Raw genomic sequence first — 26,918 nt, forward strand, 5'->3', positions numbered from 1 at the left:
CACAAATAAAATGTTTATATTGTTAAGCTACCATGAAAATTTAATTTTCATATCAGCATTGATAATCAATTGGAAGGGGGTGGGCAAAGTGTCCTTATATTTCATCTAAATACGCCATTGTTTATAAAATAGAAGTTATGTTGAGAACATTTTTAAGGATTTTTTTTTAAATTACATATAATTTTTTTTATTTATTAATTGTTATATTTCTATCTTGTGTCTAGAAAACTATATCAACAAAATTGGAATATTCTAACATAATTTTGAAATATTTTTCTACATATTTAAAATTGGGTTCTTTTAACGTATAAAATATCAATCAATCCAGCGAAAGCAACGAATTTTCATGGACAGATACAAAAAATAAGAACATCATGGTTGTTATTCCTTTTCATCTTCGCATCAAAGCTTTCATGTACACGCTCTTATTTTATTAATTTGTTGTAATCTGGATTTCTTAATAGGGGAAGAAGGAACATAGTCCGAAAAATGTCCAATAAACTTAAAATTTTGACCTTTTTATTTTTGCTTATCACTTTATTAAAGAAGTAAATATTATGGTACATTGAAAAAGGACTTAGACCCCCTTAGCTAAATATCGACAGCCAAACGTACAAAAAAATTAAATAACATTTTTGTTTAAATGGATTAAGGTATGGAATAAATTAGGAAATCCTAGCGATTTCGTTTACACAAATAATAACTATTTTAAAATTCTATAATATTATAGTATTATAAAATTTTGAATTTCAATTTGGCGGGCTTAGGATTAAAGAAGCTTATCAACACATTCATTACCTTTATGAAAACAAAATTAAATTTTCTATTTAACCTAAAAAATGTATTTCTTCTTAAAAAAATATTCTTTTCAATATAATTATTGGTACACCATTTTCATATTAAAAAATATTATATAATTTGGTTTGAATAGACTAATAATTGAAAAATTCAAATGTTTGTTAATAAGCGTCTTTAATTCTAGACCCTCGATTTAATGTTAAATAGATAAAAGATAATTTATCTCCCATGACAATGAACATTTTTAAATTAATATCCTGAAAAAATTCTTTTAAATGCATTTACAACTTTTGTGCATTAAACAATCAATATCATTTACAGGTATAAATCTAGAATTTTTTTTATAAAGGGGTTCATTTTTTAGGAAAAAAAAATGTTTGTTTTTTTCAAATTATTAATTAGAAAAGATATTAAATTGTCCACAATTTATGTAATCAATTTAATACAAAGATACGATATCAGATGTAGATACAGAAAGGTTACACTAAAAAAATCCGTCTATGAAATCAACAAATACACTAATAATTAATGTCTAATAAACTTTTTTTTAAATGAATTATTTGTTAATTTAACTATTAGTTTTGTAGAAAAATAAAAATTTCATCATATAAACAAAAATATAGTGTAATTAATAATAAAAATTCTGTTAATTTAAGAAAATATTGTTGTTGATATAAATTTGATTTTTTTAAGGAGTTTTTTTTGTTTATAAGCATGCTGTACATAATTAATATACATCTGCTATACGTAATAAAGATATTTTATGTATTATGTAATGTTATATTAAATATAAACGTTTAATATGATTAAGTGAGGTAGTTACAGTTTAGCAATTTTAATGCATCTATTGATGTAGTCTTTATTTTCTGAGTTGTATTTATTAATACATTTATATAGGCTTTAAAGGGGCTAGGGACACGTTGTCATTCGTTATTCAAGAGTAAATTTCTAAAATATGTATCTTTGATTTTCATCACTTAAATGTAAAATACGTAATGAACATTTCTGTAGCTGTAAAACTGATTCTGACCCAACAATGATGAATTATTAAATATTTGTAAAACATCTGCTTTTAAATTAGCCATTTTTTAAATTAATACGTACAAAAGTACAAAATCAAAATATTAACTAATATTTGTATTAGAATTGACACGTTGAATGTAATTTGTATGTTAGGTAGTAATAATTATTTGTATTTTTTCTATGCATAAACATCCGCTAGATAATAATTTATTTCCGTGGCTCCGTAGGTGTACCAAAACACAAAGGTAACACAATTGTATAAAAAGAATAAATAAAATTTATATTTTATTTATGAAAAACATATTAAATATACGTTTTTTAATATTAAAACATATATAATATTAACATATTAAATAAACTAAGTATATTCCTATACTTCTATTTTCAAATACCACATGATATCTGGTATAAATCGAAGAATGTACATTACTTTTATAATTTCAATTCACCCATTGCCTATTAAATATACATCATATCTATAGCGCTTATATTTTGTCAATTACTCTTCCTATGAATATTATCGACACCGTTTGAGGGATTTCGTAATGGCTTTAAATTTATTGAATTCCTGTAAATATGAGATAATTGTCTGAGAAGATATCACTGTTGTTATTCTACTCAACTCATTTGGCTGAGCAGATTAGTAGTTTCTTGTAGGCATGTGTAAATGCACGTGTGGGGCAAACATAATAATCGCATAAAATTATCAGTAGGTTTGACAGGCGTAGTAGTAATAGAGTAGGGGAAGTGTAGGCCAGTAGAATAGAAAAGTTTTTTTCCATCGTTCGGCAATATGTTTTATTATAACAGTTGACGTTATTTAGTACGTTTTATACACGCTAGTGCGTGGTTTGTCGGTGATCCGTGTGTAATTCGAATTCTATTTTCGGCTAGTATTAAAACATTAGAAAAAATTTAAAATTAAGTAAGTAATAATATTAATTTTAACTAATAAGATGTTTTTTGTTATATAATACAAAAAATGGAATCGAATATTTCTGATTCTAATATTTTATTTAACTTAATATGTGTTTATATTTACACTGAAGATTGAAAATAAAATTGATATATTATAGGATGTATTAAATTTAATGTAACTGTTATTAAGATATTTTAATATTGTTAACTTAACATTTAATAATTTAAATATATTAGTTTTATAAATTAATACTATCAATGTATAAAATTCTTTATTAAATTTTATTATTAATATATATATACATACCTTTTTTTTGTAATTATGTGAACATTTGTTAGCTGATTAGGACTTGTTTACAGTCAGCAACTGGTTATTAAAATTTATACTCTTATTTTACCCAATATTTATTGGAGTATGCATTAAAACAAAGACCAATATGAGCCTCTGAGGTCTCTTAAAAGATAGGTCCTTCTTCTATAAGGGTAGCTCTATAATCTTAATTTAAAAAACGTAATATCAATATAAAATCAATTTTTCTTAAAAAACCAAAAATATTTTAGTTAGATTATGTTTTGTGGTATAATTACCTAGAATTATTTACTTTTCTTTATTTTATGTAAAATATTTTTATATAAAAACTCTTAAATTATTAATAGTCAACGTTAAAAAATAAATTAATCATTTTCAAGAAATAATTTGATAAAGTTAAGCCCAATACAATGAATTAATGTAGTGACTATGTGTTAATAAATGTTCAGCTAAAAAACTATTCCTAGAAGAATTCTAAAAACCAAAAACATATGTTTCTAAATTTTTAATAATTTTGACCTGTCTCCACTAAGTAATATACAGATTTCTTACGGTATGTGGAGAAGAGAAGTAAAATGTATATTCTGATTATTCCAAATAGTTATTAATATTAATAATAAAGTTCTAATAATGTTTTAGTAAATGAATTATTATGTAATAGATTTATTAATTGATTAAAGGTCTTAATTATTGGTGTAATAAGTGTGTATATAAAAAAATTTTAGCGGACGAAACAATTATTTTTAATTCAAATAAAAAAATTGTAATATATTTTTTTATGACTTTTATTTCTTGCTCATAATTCTTCTAAAATAAGATTTTCAATAAATTTGGGATATCGTATGAATTTTAGGAGGGAGATTAAATAGATTAATTTGTTGAGAGCATTATAAGAACTTTCAGATAACAAAGTACTTAAGTTCCATTGATCACCCTCCTTTTGAGTTTTAAAAATTAAATGATGATATTTTTTAACAATTTGTATATTTTTCTTATAAAATTTAAAAATATGTTTTATGTTAGTTATAACATTTATCCAAATTTAATAAAAGTATGTTTTCCCCAAATGTTTCCCAATGGAAGGGGATTAGAATACTTTCACGGCCTATCTGCTTGTCGTGAGAGGTGACAAATGAGGTCGATGACCAGTGTAAACATTAGGTAAACTGATTTCTTGGTACGGTAGATTGGTATAAAGTAAGAATAAGTACGTGAAACGACGGAACATTAAATAGTAGAAATAGAGTGCTACTAAAAATTTGAAGAGGAAGATAGTATTTGTTGTGTGCAAAAAACTTTGTTGAGAAAATAAGAGTAATAGGGGAGAGATATAAAATTGTATAGTGTTCATAGATTTGGAGAAGGTGTATAACAGATTGCTGAAAATGTCTTAAAATGGTTTTTGATGAAAAAAAAAAGGTTCCAAAAAACCTATATTAATGTAATAGAAGATATGTATGAATGCACTTTTGTAGGAGGGTAAAAAATGTTGGCCGACGTCTGTGGACTGGTCGAGGGGCAGTTTGGTTTTAGGGGGAAGGTCCACGGACGGCGCGATCTCCCTCTCAGAGACTTGGTCCTTAGGGCCAAAACCGAGCAGGGCTTCAGAGAGGCAGTGAGCCTGGACATCCGAAACGCATTCAACTCCGTGCGATGATCACATATCCTCGGAGCACTGGACGCCTTTCGGATGCTTCCGTACCATGGACGGATGATTCGATCGTACTTTAATGATCGGGTCACCTACTACGAAAGCGCCGTGGGTCCGATAGTCAGACCCGTAACGGCCGTAATGGCCGTAACGGCCGTAATGGCCGTAACGGCCGTCTAGGTTCTTAGACCTCTGCTGTGGAACATCGCGTATGACGCGATGTTCCGCGTTCTGCTACCATCACACGTTCCGGTGCGAGGCATGAGCCCAGGAGTGGGACTTTTTAGAGTCGCGAATTGGGTCCGCGTTCCGAGTCGGATCCATAATGGACTTGATGTTGGGGAGCCGGGAGGCGTGGAGGCTCGTTCAGGCGTTCGCCGAATCCGTCTTAAAAAAGAAGAAGGAAGCAGAACGCCTGAAACAGAAGTAGCTACGCCGCTCGGCTCAGGCGCTGATTTAGGCTGGTGCCTTAGGTTCTTGTCTATGTGTTATTTGTGTTTTGTGAGTTATTTTGCCAATCCTCTCTAACGGTTCCCACTCTGGGATCTGGCTAACAGGAGAGGACCACACAACGTTGCGAATCAGCTCTTAATTAATTACGGACTGATTCACAACGTAGTGGTGTGAATTATAGAGACGGCTTGGGCCGTCCTGAGGTAATGCAATTCCAGGGTACACAAATTTTGGGGTTCTTTTCAGGTATGACCTATTTCAAACCTAAACGATAAAACAATGTACATTAATTTTTTCATAATAATTATTTTTAATAAGAAATTTTTTTAATTTTTGTGAATTAATTTAAATTTTATTATTGAGTTTAATGTGTTGAAATGCGATGTATTTTTTCATTCTTATTTATCATGTTAAAACATTAAGTAGTCATTCCTTAATAATCATTAATTTATTTTTTAATATTGATTGTTAATGATTACAAGTATTTCTACAAAAATATTTCACATAAAATAAAGAAAAGTAAATAGTTCTAGGTATTTATATCTCAAAATATGTTCTATAAAAATTGATTTCACAAAGATAAATTCAATTACCTTGCCATAGCACACAAAAAGTTATGAAAATTACATGTATTTATTCTTATATTTTTAAAAACCCAGCAAAGGGTGGTCGCGGCACAGTGGTGACGTGGCATAGTTGGATCAAGTATAATGATATCTGACAGTGATTAAAATTACTACAAAAAAAAAAGCTTCGATGCAAATCTTTAGATAGTGTTTACATGATCTGCTATTTCCTTTGTCAGAAGAACTTCCTCCTTCATAAAAAATCATTGAAAATATTACTGCTATATCAGTAATGACATTTTTAGAATAGTTTTTATACCACTGTTATAGCAGTAATATTTAAAAGTGACCCCAGACGTCAAATTTTAATATTACTGTTATAACAGCAATATATGATTTTGTTTATCAACGGTTAATGTCTAATGTTTTTAAAGTATATATTTCCGAATTATGTATGATATGATAGTATGTGCCAACTAAAAAATAAATAATTTTACTTTGTTTTTATTAATTTCTTGAAAATGTTATACTAACAATCTATAATATTCAAAATTATTTGGTAAAATGTTACTGTTTAAATGATTTTTGGTTATATTATTAGCATCGATGCAAAGCTGAGAAGATATTAATTTTACCATGATGTGTTTTTTTTTTTTTTTATGTCTGTTGCCACTTTTTCTCAGCTCTCACTGGACCGATCTCTTTCAATAATACGTCAAAAGATCACAAATTGTATCTAGTTGAAGACATTACCATTAAATATTGAAAAATTTTCCGCAAATGGGGGAGATCTCAAAAAAATTAAAATTTTTTAAATCGGTAAATTTTGTCATTTTTTTCACTTTTTTTTCTTAAAACTTTTTCAAAAATCAACATAATTTTTTATTATACTAAAACCTTGGATATTTCTCTTTTATTTGATATCGTTTTTTTGAAAATTTAACACTTAACCTGATCTCTGAGAGGGATTTAAACTAGCAACTTTTTTACAAAAACTAACTTTTTCAACTTAATTTTTGAAAATGTTCCGGAAATACTGTGTCCTTTAAACATATATCAAATCAAAGGTTATGTCATGTACTATATAATTAAAAAAAAAATTTTGACCTCTAGTCTTATCTTCGTGGTGAAAACGGACATAAAAATTAAAGAAAAACGTACGATTTCCGTGAAAAAATTGTCGATTTTATATTAATAAATTTATATTGCTATAACTTTTGGAAAAATGTATGGATCAATATTATTTTTTTATAGATAATTTTTATATACCCCTTTCATCTGACACGCTTTTTTTGTAAATCGGATCATATCCCTTTATATAAAGGGGGGGGGGGTCAAAACTTTGAACATGCGTATTGAAACTTGGACATTTTCAATTTAATTTTTAAAATGTTCCAGAAATACTGTCACTTTTATATGGATCTTAAATTAAAGCTTATGTAATATACTTTAATTTGAAAAAAAAAAAAATTTACCTCTGGATTTGTCTACATGGTAAAAATGACTACCATATTCAAAAATATGCTATTTTTGTGTTAAAATTCTGGGTTTTGTATTTTATTTTATTTTAAAATACCTGACAAGCAGAGTACAGATTTTCATTAATATTATATAAATAAAAAATTGATACAGCAAAGAAAGTTAAACTTATTTAAATTTTTTTGCTTTTTGAAATTGAGAAAAATAACTTTGAAATTTGAACTAGCGACGTACGGTTGCCAGGTCTGTAAAACTTGAGTTTTAAGCGCTTTAGGTACAAGATTCCAACCCGCTTATGGCAATGAATTTTTTGCATTTTTTCTAAATTCTTTTTAAGTTGGAATAAATTTTCAACTGCTTTGATTTTTATCTCATTTAAATTCAATAACTTGAATAAAGATCAAGGATCCCATCACTGTAGAGCCACTCGCGAGTAGAAATTTTTTATTCATATTAAAATTATTTTACTTTATTTTAAGTTTTAGCTTCGATGCAAAGCTGAGAAGATATTATTTTGTGACTATGATTTATTTTCTCTGCTCTAACTTGACCTACTTTTTTCAACATTACGTTAGGACCAAAAAAATAGGTTAAAAATGAAATTTTGGACTGATTATTTTTAATATAATAAGAATCAAAATCAGTAATAATTTGAAAACAAATTTTTTTATTCTTTTGATTATTTTTTTATATGTAATTAGTAATAATATAAAAAATTAGAAGTGATAGAAAAAGTCTTATTGCAGATTTGAAAACAGCGCGAAAGTTGATTTAGAGAAGTATATTTTTGCTTCTGATGAAAGTTCCTTATAGTCCAGTGTATTTATTCATAAGTAACAAAAGTTTTTTATTAAAAAGTATTGCATCAATCCTTTTAAATTTTTATACGCGTTAAAAGTATATGAATATAACTCTTTTATTTTTATAATATTTCCGTAAAAATTACAATATTATATTATTGAATATCAATTGTATACTAAATTTAATTACTATAATTATTATGTATTCATATATTATAATTATAAATCGGGATAAAATTAAGGGAATAAGAGTAATGGTTGCTTTTGAAATAATCTACCAATCTCTTAAAATTAAACATTATCTACAGATTTGCATCGAAGCTTTTCTTATGATAGTGATTTTAATCACTGACAGATATCACCTATACTTGTCCCAAATATGCCTCATCCACACTGTACCTCGACCCCACTGTGCTACCGTTTTTTTTTTGCATAATAAAGTAAATTACATTAGCTTTAATTTAAGATATATATAAAAGTGTCAGACATTCCGGAACACTTTCAAAAGTTAAATTGAAAAAGTTCTACTTTCTACATGCATTTTTTAGATTTGAACCCCCCTCAAATATAGGGAAATGGTCCGATTTAAAAAAACAGTATGTCGAATGAAATATGTATATAAATACTACTTCTCATGAAAAATTATATTGATCCATAGTGTTTAATTTTAAAAAATTGGTGGATTATTCCAAAAGCTTCATAAACTGCTAGTTCCTTATTAATATCCTGATTAAGATAAAGTATGTCGAATGAAAAAAGGATTATTAAAAAATAGTATTTCCCATAAAAAAATTATATTGATCAATACACTTTTCAATAAGTTATAGCATTATAAAATTAAAAATGTAAAAAATAAAATTGAGAATTTTCACACAATAATAGCATTTGGTAGCCATTTTCACCTTGAAGATAAAATAAAGTCCGAAATTTTTTTTTTTCATAATAAAGCATATTACATTAGCTTTAATTTAAGATATATATAAAAGTGTCAGACCTTCCGGAACACTTTCAAAATTTAAGTTGAAAAAGTCAATTTTTTGTGAAAAAGTTGTCATTTTGAATCCCCCCCTGTAGGCAGGTAAAAAGTCAGATTTATAAAAAAAATATACCAAATGATAGGTAAAGACATCATGCATCTACAAAAAAAAGAATTATATTGATCCATACATCTTTCGAGAAGTTATAGCATTATAAAGTTAAAAATATAAAAAAGAATTTTTTTACAAAAATCGTATTTTTTTTATTAAGTTTAATGTCTGTTTTCACCATGAAGATAAAATAAAGTCCGAAATTTTTTTTTACCATAATAAAGTAAATTACATTAGCTTTAATTTAAGATATATATAAAAGTGTCAGACATTCCGGAACACTTTCAAAAGTTAAATTAAAAAAATNCCGGAACACTTTCAAAAGTTACGTTGAAAAAGTTCTACTTTCTATATGCATTTTTATGTTTTGAACCCCCCTCAAATATAGGGAAATGGTCCGATTTAAAAAAACAGTATGTCGAATGAAATATGTATATAAATACTACTTCTCATGAAAAATTATATTGATCTCATACATTNAAAAAAAAACGCTTCGATGCAAATCTTTAGATAGTGTTTAATTTTAAAAAATTGGTGGATTATTCCAAAAGCTTCATAAACTGCTAGTTCCTTATTAATATCCTGATTAAGATAAAGTATGTCGAATGAAAAAAGGATTATTAAAAAATAGTATTTCCCATAAAAAAATTATATTGATCAATACACTTTTCAATAAGTTATAGCATAATAAAATTAAAAATGTAAAATACAAAATCGAAAATTTTCACTCAAAAATAGCATTTGGTAGTCATTTTCACTGTGAAGATAAAATAAAGTCCGAAATTTTTTTTTTTCATGATAAAGTATATTGCATTAGCTTTAATTTAAGATATATATAAAAGTGTCAGACCTTCCGGAACATTTTCAAAAATCAAGCTGAAAAAATTAATTTTTTGTGAAAAAGTTGTCATTTTAAATCCCCCCCCGCGGGCAAGTAAAGTGTCACATATAAAAAAAAAATATACCAAATGAAAGGTAATGATATCATGCATCTATATAAAAAAAAGTCATATTGATTTGGTTATTTTTAAAAAAGTTTAAATACGATTTGTGATCTTTTGACGTATCATTGAAAGNCCCCCTTTTACGGGGAACGAGGGAATTTTTTTCAATTTTTAAGGGTAATGTCTTCGACTAGATACGATTTGTGATCTTTTGACGTATCATTGAAAGAAATCGGTTCGGTGAGAGCTGAGAAAAAGTGGTAACAGACACAAAAAAAAAAAAAACACACATCTTAGTAAAACCAATACCTTTTCAGCTTCGCATTGAAGCTAAAGACACTATTTTTGTCTAAAAATTTTTGATTTTAAATTTTCAACTTAAAAGTGCTATAACTTTTCGAAAAATGTAATTATTAGCACAAATGTTTTTTTTCTAAATACATTATAAGTACATCTTTCATTTGACATACTTTTTATTAAAATTGGACAATTTCCCTTTATATAGGGGGCGTTCAAAACTTGAAATATTATAAAAAACATAGATCTTTTTCAACTGAACTTTTGAAAATGTTCCGGAAATACTGCGTCCTTTAAACATATATCAAATCAAAGGTTATGTTATATACTATCAAATGAAAAAAAAAAAATTTGTCCCGACATCTTATCTTCTATGTGCAAATGGCTACCATGTTCAAAAATATGCTATATTAACAAATTTTTTTTTTTTAATTAAACACTATCTACAGATTTGCATGGAAGCTTTTCTTATGATAGTGATTTTAATCACTGACAGATATCATCTATACTTGTCCCAAATATGCCACGTCCATACTGTGCCGTGACCCCACTGTGCTACCGTTTTTATTTTCCATAATAACGTACATTACATTAGATTTAATTTAATAAAAGTGTCATATTTAATTTAATAAAAATGCTACCGGTTTTTTTTTGCATAATAAAGTAAATTACATTAGCTTTAATTTAAGATATATATAAAAGTGTCAGACATTCCGGAACACTTTCAAAAGTTAAGTTGAAAAAGTTCTACTTTCTATATGCATTTTTCAGATTTGACCCCCCCCCGTATATAGGGAAATAGTCTGATTTAAAAAAAAGTATGTCGAATGAATGATGTATATAGATTCTCATGAAAAAATTGTATTGATCCATAGATTTTTTAAAAAGTTATAGCATTTTATAGTAAAAAATGTAAAATATAAAATCGAGAAATTTCACACTATAATAGCATTCGGTAGCCGTTTTTATCATGAAGACAAGTCCAGAGGTCAAATTTTTTTTTCATAATAAAGTACATTACATTAGCTTTAATTTAAGATATATATAAAAGTGTCAAACCTTCCGGAACATTTTCAAAAGTTAAGTTAAAAAAGTTAATTTTTTGTAAAAAAATTGTCATTTTAAATCCCCCCCTGTGGGCAAGTTAAGTGTCAGATTTACAAAAAATATATACCAAATGATAAATAAAGACATCAAGCATCAAAAAAAAAAAAAAATTATATTGATATGTTCATTTTTGAAAAAGTTACGGCAGTTTTTAGTAAAAAAAATTGAAAAAATTTCGAAAATTAGCGATTTTTAAATTTGAAATTTTTTTGAAGGTTTCTCCCATTTACGGGGAACGAAGAAAATTTTTGTCAATTTTTGAGGTTAATGTCTTCGACTAGATACGATTTGGGATTTTTTGACGTATCGTTGAAAGAAATCCGTTTGGTGAGAGCTGAGAAAAAGTGGTAACAGATACAAAAATAAAACACATCATAGTAAAATCAATACCTTCTCAGTTTCGCATCGAAGCTAAAAGGGATGAATTAGAATGTTTGACCTTCTAAAGTTTTCGAATTCCATCTGTAAGGACTAGTATTTTAAATTTATTTAATTTTTAAAATGTATATATATATATTTCATTTATATTAAGTATACTTAAGATCCGGGACGTTAGAGTGAGAGCGTATGCACAATATGAATAGTATAAAAGGGAATTTTATTCTGTCACAGCCTCTCTAAAAATGACGATAATTACTTGTAAATTTATTAAGAATATTATATTTAAAATATTTATACTTAAAATTTTTTATAAAAAGGGAAGAAATTAAGTCAAACTTTCAAAATTTTGTTAAAATAACTCTTATGACCTTCCCTATATACAGAGAAGGTCACTTTAGTTCAACTATAATTGAATTTATCAATGTTATGTAATCATGTTATTTGATAATTTTTAATAATTTTATATGATCAATCCTTTAAATTTTCTTGCAATAAGATTAGTGCTGATAAATTAGTTTGAATAATCACTCCAGATATGTATACTTTATAATTGCTTATTTTGTAAAATAATGCATGATCCAATTTTAAAATTTAACTACAAAATTCGATATTCTAGTACATATTTTTTAAAACATTAAAAAAATATTTTAGAAAATAATTATTTAAGAAAAATAACCATTAGTATTTTTTAAGAAATTTATAAAAATGTTATTCTGTGAATTCTTTATTTTAAAAATCTGATCTGTGGTAAAATTTTCAGGCAATTAGACTTTATGCTAAAATATCTGCTATTTGAAAATCGTTACAAAATACTGCCGATTAAATAAATGATTTTATATCGATAACTTATTTAATGTAATTCAATAATTTAAGATCAATAATTTATCTACACTAACTGGTAGAAGTAGAGAGTTAGTAGAAATATTGAACTGAAAATAAGTCAATATTTATTGTGTGCAGGAAGGGATAGAAAGCAAGAGACATAGGTGAAAGTGATAAAATAATATACTCAGGTAAGACTAATACAAATGAGATATAAAGATAATAATAAATGAGGAGATAAAAAGTAAAGTAGTAGTAGTAGTAGTCGTAGTAGTCTAATGATTATCACTTTGTAAGATGTATAAAAAAAGTGTTGGTAAGAGGGTACTATCGAGTGGTAATGATGATGTGAAAAATAAATGAAAGAGTATTTTTAAAAATTACTGAATGATGAGTATCTAAGAGAGACATTAGAGGATATCTCATGGAACGAGGGACTGGTAGATTTAATTAATGAGAAATATGTATGGGAGGAGAACACGAAGTAGGTGAAATGAGATCAGTAAAAATAAGCGCCGACATAAGTGCGGGTGGTTGAAGTGAAGAAAAGCGTCTAGTGTGTTATGCGATATAAAAATTCCAATGAGGCTGAAAGGTACACCCAAAGAAAAACCTCAATCAATTTTGATAAAAAAATTTTATCAAGGGTTTATGATAATGTTTTATTAATACGAACAAAATAATTATTCTTATAAAAAATTATTGTTCAAGACAAGAAAAAAAATTATATTGATAAATTTATCATAGATTCAATAGTAATAATATATTTATCAAATTGAACAATGAATTTATTACATAGATCGAGGTTTTTCTCTGGGTGTAAGTTCTATAAGATTATACTGAGATCAGCTATGATGTATGGTTCAGAGTGTTCGGTGGTTGACAAGAAGATAGAGGAGAGAATGAGTGTAGTGGAGATGAGAATGATTAGATGGATGAGTGGAGTGAATAGAGTATATAGCATAAGGTACGAACATAAAAGATGGAATATAGGTGTAGAGTCTATCGTGGATAAGATGAGAGAAAATCGACTTAGATGTTTTGATCATCATTACATGATTAATGAATTGAAAGCTGTGAGAAAAGTTATTGCAATGAATGTTGAAGTAAAAAGAGGTAGAAGTAGACCAAAAAGAAATGGAAGGATGTTATTAAATGCGATATGAAGATATGTATGCGTAGATGACATGATGTGGGAGATCGTGTCAAATGGAAGTTTAAGACGACCCCAAGTAGTTGGTATAAAAGTGAGGAAAAAAAAGAAGATCGATAATTTATTTAAAGTGTTAAACTTTATGCCAAAATAAGCAGTTGACTTACAAAGTTTAGGTCTTATTTACGATCTAACTACTATAGATCAAAAGCCTTATTAGCTTTGCATTTTTAAATTCACTATTTACAGTTTTGAACCTTTTTTAAAATTTTAGTTTACTATAATGTCGGTAACGCAAACCGATACCATGGAAGAACTAATAAAAAAGGGATTTGAATTTTTTGACAAACATTTCCCTGGTGGTAAAAAACCTGACAAAATGGGAGTTGGACCAGGTCGTGTTAATTTAATTGGAGAACACACAGATTACAATGAAGGTTACGTTTTGCCTATGGTAAGTAAAATGTACTAATTAATTTTTTATCAGTTAATTAAGGATGTAAATATTAACCTTTATTTAAATTATGAAAAAAGGTTAAAGAAATAATAATTACTTTATAGATGTTTTTGTAATGTTCTTATTATTAAAATTTATCTTATCAAAATAATAGTCTACATAAAGAAAATATGTTTTACATACAAACGCACTTCATGTTTATTTGATGCTATCAAACATTGTAAAATATTATATGAAAATATGTGCAACTAAAACTTGTAAATTGTTTGTCTATAGGCGCCAACTGTTTAAATAGAACAAATGTCAATTAAAATTATTTTGAATGAGTTCTAATTACGCACAGATTTAATAAAATATATGTTCTTAAATCTATACGCTATGTTATATTTTTTGTATTTATGGTAGTTTATCAAATACATAATCTGAGAATTATAGATATTATATTTTGGTATAATATATTATGGTAGTTAAAAATATTGATAATCAACTTTGTATAAATGGATTACTTTTTTGAATTGGATTTTACAAATAAGTTATAGATTTCAATATCCAGAAACTACTTAAAGATTAACTAATCAAATTAATATTTGACAGGATATTTAACCTCCTCCATAGTTCATTGATTAATGTTAGTATTTCTAAAAAAAGTTTATTTTTAGTAAGTTAGATGTCTAAAATTTTGCTAGTAAAAATTTCGTAATGATCCGTCTAATTTTCAAAAGGTTATATCAATGTTATGTGTAATCTAAAATGATTAATATCAAATGTTTTATAATAATTTAAATTTTTTAGGACATTTCTCTTCATTATGATAATATTTTTATGTCTCAGGTAAAAACTGCCGATTTTTAAATATTAATAATAAATCCTAACACCTTCAAAGTTATATAAATTTAAAGCGTAATGTTCTATCTATGTATAATACAACTTTTTTCTTCTTTAATAATTAAAGAAGAAAAAATTGACCTAAGCCACCAATTAATTATTAATTGGTAGCTTAGGTCAATATTTGTGAAACAATTTTATTTTTCATATTTTATTAATTAAATTACTTTTTTTAAACTTGTTAAAAGTGTGATATGTGATAAAAATTACTAGTCATATATTTCTACAAATAGATCAATTAATGATCACTTAGTTATTTTTTATGTATCTATTATTAAGTTTTGTGTGTTAATAATAATTTAAAATTATAATTATTTAAATAAATATCTTTTTTTAATTTATTAGATTTTCTTATTATATATAGAATGATTAATTTACTATTGGCTATTGTGTTTTTCTTTAAATAAAATTTATATTTCGTTAAGTAATATTTATTACTCAATTTATAAGTGGTTCATTTTTTTTAGATATATTCTTTATCCTTTATAAGAGTACCAACTTATTTAATCAGTATTTTAAAAGTTATGCAAATTTTTAGACCTTGGTAAGAGGAGGGGTACGACAAAGTGTTGGATGATGATTAAAATAGTATAACTTATATCTAAGTCATTTTTTTAGTTTGATCATTTATTGTTACATAAACAAGCTTATTTATTTAAATTAATATTTTTATAAGTGTAATAAAAAAAAAAAAAGAATAATAGTAAAATAAAGTGGGTATAACATCCAAAATAATGAGGAGTAATAAAATGGTGAGAAATTAATAAATATGTAAAAGGGGTAAAATTGTGGGATGGTAAATATTGGTTCAGTATGTGTTTAGCGTTGATAATGGTAACATTGTTTCCGAAATACGTATCCGCGACTTTTCATTAATTTTTTTGTGGCTTTTGAGTTTAATATTTTTAATATTTTTTAGTTTTTTTAAATTAATAATATTTTTAATATAGTTTTAATTTTACTTAATTAACTAGCCACAAGTGATCAATTTTTATTATATGAATAAATTATGTTAAACATCCCTTACAAAATTATATAACCTATCTTTATGGTTTATTACTCAATATATTTGTTTGTGGTTTGAAAGCATAAATAAAACTTGTAGATATCTTATATCCCATGTAACATAATGATATCTTAAACAATCCAACGTTGATTCTGAATTTCACACTGTGTTTTACGCGTTTTGCACCACGCTTTGTATAGTCAATATGACTGTTTAGAAAAACAATTTTAAATAATAAGTTACACTAAATCTATGACTGGTTCTTATACGCAAAATATTCTAAAACTAAATTTTTATTAGAAATAAAACTTTAACAATGTACCCTTATTTCATTTTTGTTGAAGAAGTACCTTTTTGAGTGAGCATATTTTATTGAGAGATAGATATCAATATTTCTTAAAGCTTCCTCTAGCCTGGCCAAAACAAGATTCAAAAATATTTATATCTAAGTAAAATTCTTATTAAAACCGTATTGTAGTGGCTTAATGTGTTCCGTTGCTGATGCTTTGATAGGATGCGGTACAATAATCACCAAGACAAAAAATATATTCGTAAGTTTCGTTTTTGCGTTGTCTACCAGCGCGATATTTATTAAAACAAAGACATTAGCAACATGTCTAGCTACCCAAAAAGGAATGCTCATAATGAATATTAACATTAAATGAATAATTAAAGTTGGGCTGGGTTTATTATAAATATAATATAATTTTAAAATATTTGACGTTTTTTTATTCATAATATGTGACATACATGTACAAAAGATAACATTCATATTATAAGTGATAACACAATATTACATAAGAGATAAGAGATGGGCCTAAATATTATTGAATAATTTATAAATATTTTTCTTTTTCCTCTCCTTTACTCCAACTACTTTTTATATCGCATAACACACCAGACGCTTCTCCCTACTTCAACCACCCGCACTTATTTCCTTGCTTATTATCACTGATCTCCTCATCTAACCTTCCTCGTGTTCTCCTTGATCAAACTCATATTCTATATACTCTGTCTTACCCCTACTTATTCTTAATCCCTCTTCTTTAAGAGCTAATCTCCACACCTCTAGCCTTTGATATATACTTTAATACCTTAAATATATTTCGTCTTACAAAAGAACTGATATCTATATTATTTTTACTACACAATAAATTAATACAATATATTACTATTTTTCAGAAAAATGTAGTGTATTTAAAATTTGAATATTTACAAATTAAAGATATTTAATAAAAATTTAAATCATGTTTTAAATACGTATCAAATGTGTCAAAAAAAAAAAAACGGTTTTAAACAAAACAAAGAACTTTTGTTTCGTTTTTTTTAAATAAAACTTTTATTACATTTGAAATATTTTAAATTCGTGATAATTGAGTTTTAAATTTTTGTTTTTTAAAAAGTACCATACAAAAAATGTTAATGATCTTTATGTTTGTACTACACATTTTTATCATTAGGTAGAACTATTAATTTTTAATCCGACTATACTCCTAATACAATTTTTGTAAAAGTTTAAGTATATCCCTTGTATTCTAATTGTCTCGATAATGTATGGTATATTTATAATTTATGGTAGAATTAATTTTTTTAAGGTCGGTATTGAAATCAAGTTAAGTTTAAATATATTTCTTTTATTGATAATTTTATATTTTTTCATTTTTATAGGCATTACCTATGGTGACAATCATGCTAGGTAGAACTAATGACACTGATACTTGTCGGGTTGTAACAGCATCTTCAGACATTGACTGTGCAAAGGAGTCAAATTATGCCGAATTTAAAATTCCATCCATAAAACCTTTGTCAGTAGGTGTACCAAAATGGGCAAACTATGTCAAAGGAGTGATTGCATGCTTCCAAAGTGCGTACTCATAGGCACGTACTATTTAATATATTTAAATAAGTGTCTTACATTGTTAAATTATTAAAGCATCGTATTTATGTCATTAACAAGCTTTCAGCACTTACCTTAGTAATTATGTATATTGTGAATACATAAGAAGCATAACTAATTACTCCGTAGAACAAATTTTCTAAAGATATATTATAAAATGTTAAATTATTAAATACAGAGATGTAGGAAAACCGGTACTGGTCACAAACTCTTTACATTTTTCCCTCATATTTCACTAATATATTATTTAGAGTGATAAAACTTTATATATAGATTAAAATACACTTAGGGTTTGATATAAATGTATTTAATACTAATTATTTACCATATATAGCCTGTAGTTGAAACATTCATTTTAAATTAGTTTATTACTCTTATTAAAAGACTAATTTACTTAAAAATTGATCTGATAAAGTAATATTAATATTTGTGATTCTAGACTTTAAATAAAATTATTTAAGTTGTCTTATATTAAAGATAAGGTTTTAAGACTGAGCTTATGCTAAAATTAAGATTATAAGTCTTAAATGTGTCTTAATCTATGTTTTAAGGATGAACATGTGTCAATTTGTTCTATTGGATATTTTTTTTAATTACCTGTTTTTTATAATAAATTAATATTAAAGTAATAAAAAATGTATAACCTGAATTTTAGATTTCCCTTCTTAATCACATCACATCATACGTTTAATATCAATATTAATGTTTTAGGAAAATTATTCATCAAATATATACATACATATAATAAATATTACATGATTTAGTAAAAATGATTTTATAAATTTATTAAAAAAATTTTTTTTTTGTAAAAATTGTGACATACACTGATAATTTTATAAGGACTTTTAATAGTTTTATAGATGCAGAGTGAACGAGTAAGGATAAGCTATTCATAAGCATTAATCACTAATTGGCTTAGTGCTACAATCAATTATTTTATATTTTTAGGAAAAGCAATTTACTAAATTATTTTTAATTATATCAATGGTATGAGGATTTTTCTTGTTTTAATATCTTTGTTAATAATATAATTTTAAAATTAATTTTTCACTGCAATATACAATAAATTCATATTTACTTATACTTTATGTTTGTTTAAATAGTTTACTAATCTCATCTATAAAAAAAAATTATAAAGGTCATAAACACTAATAAAACAAAAAAAAAAAAACGTAGGCTATATGTACTATAATTCTTAATACAGCATTTAGAGAATTTAAGTTAACAGAGATTAAACCTAAAGTATCTTGATAATATAAATACTTTTATAATTTTGCATTGGAATTAAATTAAGTAAATTAGTAGAAAAAATTGAAATTTATGATTTTTGCCAGTTATAGCATTAGTATTTGTAAATTAAACGTTTATAGTGTGCTTTTATATGTAGGTATAGTAGTAGGATTTGACGCAGTAATTTTATCGAGTGTGCCATTAGGTGGTGGATTGTCTAGTAGTGCATCTCTAGAAGTAGCTACTTATTCATTCATTGAAGCTATTACAGGAAATAAAACAACTCAGTAATAAGAATATTTATTGAATATTAAATAAAATAGATAAAAAAAGTATTTTTTGAATTTACTTGAGTAAAATATTTACGAATTCTTTTAGGTTAGTTAAAAAAGTTATGGTGTGTCAAAACGCTGAACACATGTTTGCAGGAGTACCATGCGGTATAATGGACCAGTTTATTTCCGTGATGGGAGTAGATGGCCATGCATTACTCATAGACTGCAAGTTTGTATCCTTCAAGTAGTTTGGTTTATTACTAAAAATTGAGTAGTCGATAAGTATTGTTTATTGTTTAATATAGTGTAATTATTGGAACGCTACCTTAAAAAGATTTCAGGATAAATATAAAATTTTACGCCTCACAATGGTCCCAAATATGATTTAAGCTGGATATAATACATAACAATCAAAGTTTTGCCTACGGTAAAAAAAATTGATTGTAAAATAAATTTTTGAGATCGTTGAATTCAAATTTTATAATAAATTTTTAACCTGCTCTAAAAGGAGAGATATGACCCCTAAATTTCGATGTTAGTCAAATTTTACCGTCATATATAAAAATTTACGTTTTTTAGGTCTGTAAATTTAAATTTGACAATTTTTTAATTATTCCTATTTTAGGGGGGTATTGTATTAATTTTATTTATTTTTTAGTGTTATATATCAAAATAAATGTTTAACTTCACTGAATTCAAAATTGACATTAATTTTACAAGTTCATCCATTTTAAGGAGAGTAAAAAATTTTCTTTTATTTAAATTATCATTCACTGGCAAAAATTATTGCAATATCATAAATATAGATTTATTCAAAACATTTCGTTACAGAAAATGAACAATTAATACGATACAACACGTTCAAATCATAATATATGAACAATTTCAGTATTGAAATTTACTTATAAATCGTTATTATACGAAGTCGATAAATTAGTATTCAACTCTATATAACTTTAAATGAGTTTTTCTTTAACAAGATATTGATGAATTATTATTTTAAAATTAGTTTAAACTCTAAATTTATAAATGTCAAATAAAACACCTTAAAATTATCTTTAGAATGATGAATTAAAATATGATAAATACAAATTTTATAACAAAAATTGAAGACATTGATAAACAAACGTTCAGTTTGTTTATTTAGTATTAGTAGATTACTAAAATGATAAGATACTTGAGCTAATAAGTTGTGGATAAACTCTTCACAGTAGAAGTTTATCTCATAGATTGGGCCTTCATATCTATTTGAATATTCTGGTTGAACCGATTAAGGGTCTCAGCAATCTTGTTTGAAGTAGGATCTTTGATTCTTAACTCTTTAGGCGTAGACAGATAGACAATTATGCCGACTGCGACCAGTCCAAGGTTGTCTAGACTTTCACTGGTAAATCGGAGAACTTGGAAGCCCTGCAGCTGGTTTTGCATGCCAAGATGACGAACTCAATTGGGTTTGGTTCAGGCTATTTGGATACAGTGGTGTTGCGTTAGTTCAATGTGCGTGTATAGTCCTTGACACACAGAAGGTTGCATTCTGAACCTGGCTTGAGTCTTATTTTTGTTGCTAAGTAACTTCAAGATTCCAGGTGGTGCTGTGCCGTGTACCTTAACTTACGGCTAAAGAGAATAGTAGTGGCGTGTTTCTATAAGCCTCTCTTGTTAAGGTCTTCGTTTTACTGGGTAAAGATGAGCTACAGTGTCTCTTGACTAATAACCTTGTCATGCGGTCCTCTTTTTTTATTGTAATAGTTAAATAGCTTGCAGTGTGGTTTTTGAAAATAAATGAGTGAATGCGAAACTCTTCGCAATATTGCCTATGGTGAACGGGGAACAAACCGATCCCCTGGACCTCCGAATGGTAAGGAGTATCTATGAATTTTTTAAGATATTACTATACTCATAATAAACAACATTAAAGGTAAAATTGAATTTGGTCTCAATGAGCGGTTCCTTTAAATTGATATCAATAGAATGTCTATCAATTATAATTAATGTTAAATAAACGATTAATTAGGGTTTCTAAGATTTCTTCCAGAGTTAGTTTCTTATATAAGAAAATTTTTTCTTACTCCCTCGTCGTTATATGACAAATCATGTAATTATTTTAGGTTCTAGAGGAGTTTTTATTTGAAAAATACTCTTGAGTACATCTCTGAAATTAGTTATTAATCAGAAATGTATATAAATCTAAACCAATATATGTTTCTATGTAAGTAAATAATTTTATTGTGATACTATGGAACCTTAGTCTCAAGCATAATTCCAAAATGTTTAACCAAGGGATTCATAATATGCATTTATACTCGTTAACATGACTCAATGTCCTTTAATAAATGAATTATACAGATATTCTTTCATTGTAAATTGTAAAAATTAGTTTTTTAATTTCAATTTGTAGAACACTACAACACGAACTAGTTCCATTCACTGATACAAATTACCTATTTTTAATTACTAATTCAAATATACATCATGAATTATCTGATGGCCAATATCAGCTAAGAAGGTTTCAATGTGAAGAAGCAAGTGATTTACTAAATGTCACTAGCCTTAGATCAGCTACATTAGACAATTTAAATAGTAGGTTATCCCAATTAATATTTTTAAACTTAGATTTGTAGAATCACTTTTTTATATTTGTTAAGGAGCTCGTGATGAGGGTAAAATCAATTTAGTAATTTATAAACGAGCTAAACATGTAATTACTGAAATTGAACGAACAAAAACAGCAGCCAATGTATTATCACAAGGAGATTATAAAAAATTTGGTGAACTTATGAACGAAAGTCATAATTCATTAAGGTAATATAATTTGAGACAAATAATTTTATTTTATTTTATTTTTAATTGAGCATGTATGATCTAAACATTAATTATTTCATAAGTTAAAAAATTTGCTATGAGCAAAGCTTTATTAATTAATTAAAAAAATTACGTGATTTTAAATTATAACTTTGCTACCTCCTACAAAAAAAAAAAACGTAACTAACAGAATAAAACAGTTTACTTATTGCATTTACTTCTATTTATCTTTTTTATCTGAAAAAATTATTCAATGACCATTTATTCATATTTTATTTATTTATATTAATTTACCACTTAATAATAATTTATAATAATTTTTACACGCGATTGTAGTGTAACCAAAAATACAGTTTTTATTATTATTAGTATTGTTCATATAAATTTCATTAAGATCAATGTTTTTTTAAATAATCATTTTATGTATTTTGAGTAAATATAAAGCAATAAATTGCTGTTAATTCAATAATACGAGAAAATCTAGAAAATTAGCAACAAATATTGTTTTTTTATATACTTTTCTAGTGTTGTTATATTTTAAAGTAATTAAGTATAATACAATCTTTATACTGCTATCATATATTTATATATAAATTTAATGAAAAATGAAATGACGTATTTAGATTTTACGTACTACAATTGTGTTCTTATTAATTGTTAATATAATTATAAAGAAAAGTTTAAACATGATAGAATAGTCAAATTTTGCACAACTCATATTAAACATCATAAAATCATTATAATAAAGTTAAAAAATATAAATTTTTATGACGATTTTATTGTGAAATTATCACTTAAATATTACTTGGTAATTATCATAAAAACTAGATGTGATAAAAAAACATCATGAAACCAGATTCAAAATCGCTATTTCATATATAACTCATATAAAAATTGTAATCAAAAGAATGTTGTCCTGTGTAGTTTGTTAGTAAATTTTTTTGGGACTTCTTTTTATATTGAACTTTTTTATATATTTTCTGTGTTTGGAATAGTAGAGGACAAAAATTATTTGCTATATACTAATATACTAAATTTTCCCATCCTAACAAATATTTTAATACAATTATAAATAATTTTCAAAAAATAATTTATTTTGGGGGAAGCTAATCTTTTAAAGGGGAGGTTAAGATTAGTAATTGCACCAGCAACTTGATTTTAGATAATTAGATTAAAAATTTACCCCGGACCTTTTAAAATCTAAATCCAGCCCTGCTATCACAACGTAGATTTTGAAACTATGAATAAAATTTATGTAATAATATATTTCAACTTCTTTACATATACTTAATACTTCGTAATTTAAAAAGTGTAGGATGAAAGGAACACATTCCCCTAGTTATAAAATTAGCTTCATAAAAATTTAAAAAAAAAACATGTATATTTAATAAAAAAATATTTTTCAATCAAGGACAAAATAAAATTTATCCCCTTCAAAACCCATCCAATAAATAGTTGAAATTAAATAATAATAATATTCCCGTGTTAATTGTAATAGCTAATATCTCCTCAAACTCTGTCTATTCTTTTTTTTTATAATGTCAAAGTGACCTATAATCTAATTTTTAAATACTTATAAGTATTTTGAATTTTATTTAATACTCACAATTGTTATGAAAATAAACTCTGTTAGAGAAGTTTGAAGTTATAATTGATAGTTTTAACTTTTTAAGATATCCATTGAGGTGGCATTTATACTAACCTTTACACAAATATAGTTTATAATACTAATACATACTAATATGTGTTTTGTATACAGGGATGATTTTGAGGTTTCTTGTCGAGAATTGGATCAATTAGTTGAACTAGCCAGAAAAGTTCCCGGTGTTTTAGGTTCTCGTATGACAGGAGGAGGATTTGGTGGATGCACTATTACATTGGTTAGATTAAATAATTATTATTTTTTATTGAGTTATCCAATTGCAAAAAAAGGTGTACAATAAAAATTATTTTGTCATTTCAATTTTTCTTGACAAATTAGCTTACAACTAGATACAAAAAAAAACAAAATTATAAAAAAAAAAATTGGACTACGTCTTTTTGCAACTGCACACAAAAACCGTTTTACAAATTTTTCTAGAGGTTTTTATTTCATAAATTTTAACGAGCCTGCATTATAAAATTCTGAGTCTTCATCTTTTTTTTATTAAAGGAAATTTTTTAATTTTTTTGATCGTCAAGTTTTTCTTAAGAAGAAAAACTACCAAAAATTATATAAAGATTTTTTTTTAATTAGTCTTGATTGAAAACTTTAATTATTAACGTCCCACCGTGCATTGAAAGTTTCCAATATCTTAGTAACAATTTTTTTATGTTTCGTGGTAACATCGTAATGTTAGCATTTAATTTTTTTTTGCTTATGACATTATTTTATAATAATATGGAATGTCACGTATTAGTTGGCAATTTTGGTTGGGGTGACTCCCTACACAAATTTCTGGTTGGACAACTAATATATGTAATACAAATTATTTTAACTATTATTATTTTGTAATTTTAATTAGGTTGAGCGAAATATAGTGGATTTGGTTGTTGACATTATCAATTCAGAATATAAACAGGATCCAAAATTTTACGTAGTGTCACCATCATGTGGTGCAAAAATATTCACATCTTTATAAATAATTTATTGTTAATATTATTTTGTATTTAAAGGTTATGGCGAAATAATCTACTCGTTTCCCACAAACTTTTTATAGTTAGGGATTAATTTTGTTGCACTATGATATAGTGCAATTAGTTTAAATACATCATAGCTTTATTCATCAAGCTTTTTGAAAAATTGCTCAACCTTTTATGTGATTGAGATTGTGTAAGTTTTATACAATTTATGTAGTTTAAACATTCATATGTTTAATTCATATTAATATTTACAACTATATTTTAATAAAGTTATATTTATGAAAATTGTGAGTAATTTATTTAATTTTCATGTTAATATTTGTAATTTAAATTGATACTTTTATTAAAACCCAGCACAGTGGGGACGTGGCATAGTTGGGTCAAATATAGATTTAATCTAATAGTGATTAAAATCACTAAAAAAAAACGCTTCGATGCAAACCTGTAGATAATATTTATTTTTAAAAAATTAATGGATTATTCCAAAAGCTATATGATCTCTTATTTTATTATTTATATTCTGATTACAAGTTTTATGGTTTATAAGTGTTACAATTACCGCCGGCCATTCACCCAGAGATTAAACAATACCTTTTTTTGCTATTAATATCAAGCTATTTAATAATATAATAAATTATGCATTAATTTCAACTAGGCAAGCGTCCCCGTACTTAAATAATATTTTACCAAAACAAATTTTACATAATATTTATAAAAACAAAAGTAAATCGATCCGACTTGCTAATTATTCTCTTCAACTCGTGTTTGATTCAAAGACGCTATCAAATGTTCGGTAGGTCGCTACAATACGATATTTCCAAATTACTCCAAATGGCAGTTGGAACTCGTATCAGCTTCGCTAATTACACGCTAATTCTCAATAGTGTGAAACAAAACCGTAATTTCAAAATATTAGACCGTTGAACAATCTATATTTTTGATTACCGATATTTTTAGTTATAAAACGAGAAGAATTATAACATGCAAAAAACACAAAGACCGCACTTAATTTACGTTGTGTAACCGATCACAGCAAAAATAGGATGAAGGTTTTTAGCAGGCGCCGTCACACTCGACGTCGCAACAGGTTGGTGGTGGAAAACGTCTGATAAGAACCAGTGTCTCCACCACGCCTTATCGCCTGGCTCGAACAATAAATGTAATGTATGCAGTGGTGCTTAAACCGGGGGCAAGGGGGCAGTTGCTCCCTTTGTCAAAATACGTGAGGGGGGGGGCAAAAGTATCATTATGCCTCCCCAATAGAATCTGATAATGAATCTGGAAATTAATATAACACTACCACACTTAATTATTTTGCTATTCATATTTTAGGATTAAAAAATGTTAATGAATTTACCTAACTCCAGTTTATATCAAAAAACGGTAGCACAGTGTAGTCGTGAGACAAGTATAGATGATATTTGATAGCGATTAAAATCAGTGTTTAATTTTAAGAAATTGGTGGATTATTCCTAAATTAACTCCTATTTTTTGTTCTACTTCGACTGCCATTTGTACATAGAAATAGATCGTGGGTACAAATTTTTTTTTTTGAACTTCTAGTACATAGTATTAGTTTTATTTTAATATATATTTAAAAGACGCAGATTTTCAAAAGTAAAATTGAAAAATTTCTACTTTTTATACATATTTTCAAGTTTTCAAACAATTATTTCTTAACTTTTAATAGGCGAAATTATCAAAATACGTATAAATTTATAATTAACGTAAGTTAGATTCATGTAAATTTTATTTTTATTGGTGAACTCATTTCTATGGCAAACCCTTTAGTAAATTAAATTAAATTTAATAAATTAAGGTATTTTAAAATAAACAAAAAAAAACGGTAGCACAGTGGGGTCGAGGCACAGTGTGGACGAGGCATAGATGGGACAAGTATAGATGATATCTGACAGTGATTAAAATCACTATCATAAGAAACGCTTCGATGCAA

The 26,918-nt window shown here is 26.2% G+C and overlaps 1 protein-coding gene and 1 long non-coding RNA gene across 3 annotated transcripts in view; one reads left to right on the plus strand and one right to left on the minus strand.

Annotated features, from left to right (window-relative positions):
• Positions 1-26,918, minus strand: part of LOC126906416 (uncharacterized) — a 177,185-nt gene that overhangs the window by 34,834 nt on the left and 115,433 nt on the right. The window lies entirely within an intron of this gene.
• LOC126906400 (galactokinase-like) lies at positions 2,542-25,249 on the plus strand. Of its 2 annotated transcripts, none has more exons than XM_050687002.1 (9): positions 2,542-2,746; positions 14,065-14,244; positions 17,807-18,002; positions 19,423-19,552; positions 19,644-19,769; positions 21,939-22,120; positions 22,186-22,342; positions 24,102-24,222; positions 24,847-25,249. In XM_050687002.1, the coding sequence occupies exons 2-9, from the start codon at positions 14,074-14,076 to the stop codon at positions 24,961-24,963; spliced, it is 1,200 nt and encodes a 399-aa protein (XP_050542959.1). In that variant the 5' UTR covers positions 2,542-2,746; positions 14,065-14,073; the 3' UTR covers positions 24,964-25,249. The 2 variants fall into 2 exon arrangements, with proteins under 2 accessions (XP_050542959.1, XP_050542960.1); XM_050687003.1 differs by lacking the exon at positions 2,542-2,746 and adding an exon at positions 11,672-11,898.

Source organism: Daktulosphaira vitifoliae, unplaced genomic scaffold, assembly GCF_025091365.1.
Source record: "Daktulosphaira vitifoliae isolate Bord-2020 unplaced genomic scaffold, ASM2509136v1 Scaffold_4, whole genome shotgun sequence".
NCBI lineage: Eukaryota > Metazoa > Arthropoda > Insecta > Hemiptera > Phylloxeridae > Daktulosphaira > Daktulosphaira vitifoliae.

What these genes read in the sequence shown, in the direction of transcription:
- LOC126906400 (XM_050687002.1), top strand. Translation starts at nt 14,074, where the DNA reads ATGTCGGTAACGCAAACCGATACCATGGAAGAACTAATAAAAAAGGGA. An exon ending in ACAGGAAATAAAACAACTCA is followed by an intron (nt 19,553 to 19,643) that starts GTAATAAGAATA and finishes GAATTCTTTTAG; the next exon opens with GTTAGTTAAAAAAGTTATGG. An exon ending in GCATTACTCATAGACTGCAA is followed by an intron (nt 19,770 to 21,938) that starts GTTTGTATCCTT and finishes TTCAATTTGTAG; the next exon opens with AACACTACAACACGAACTAG.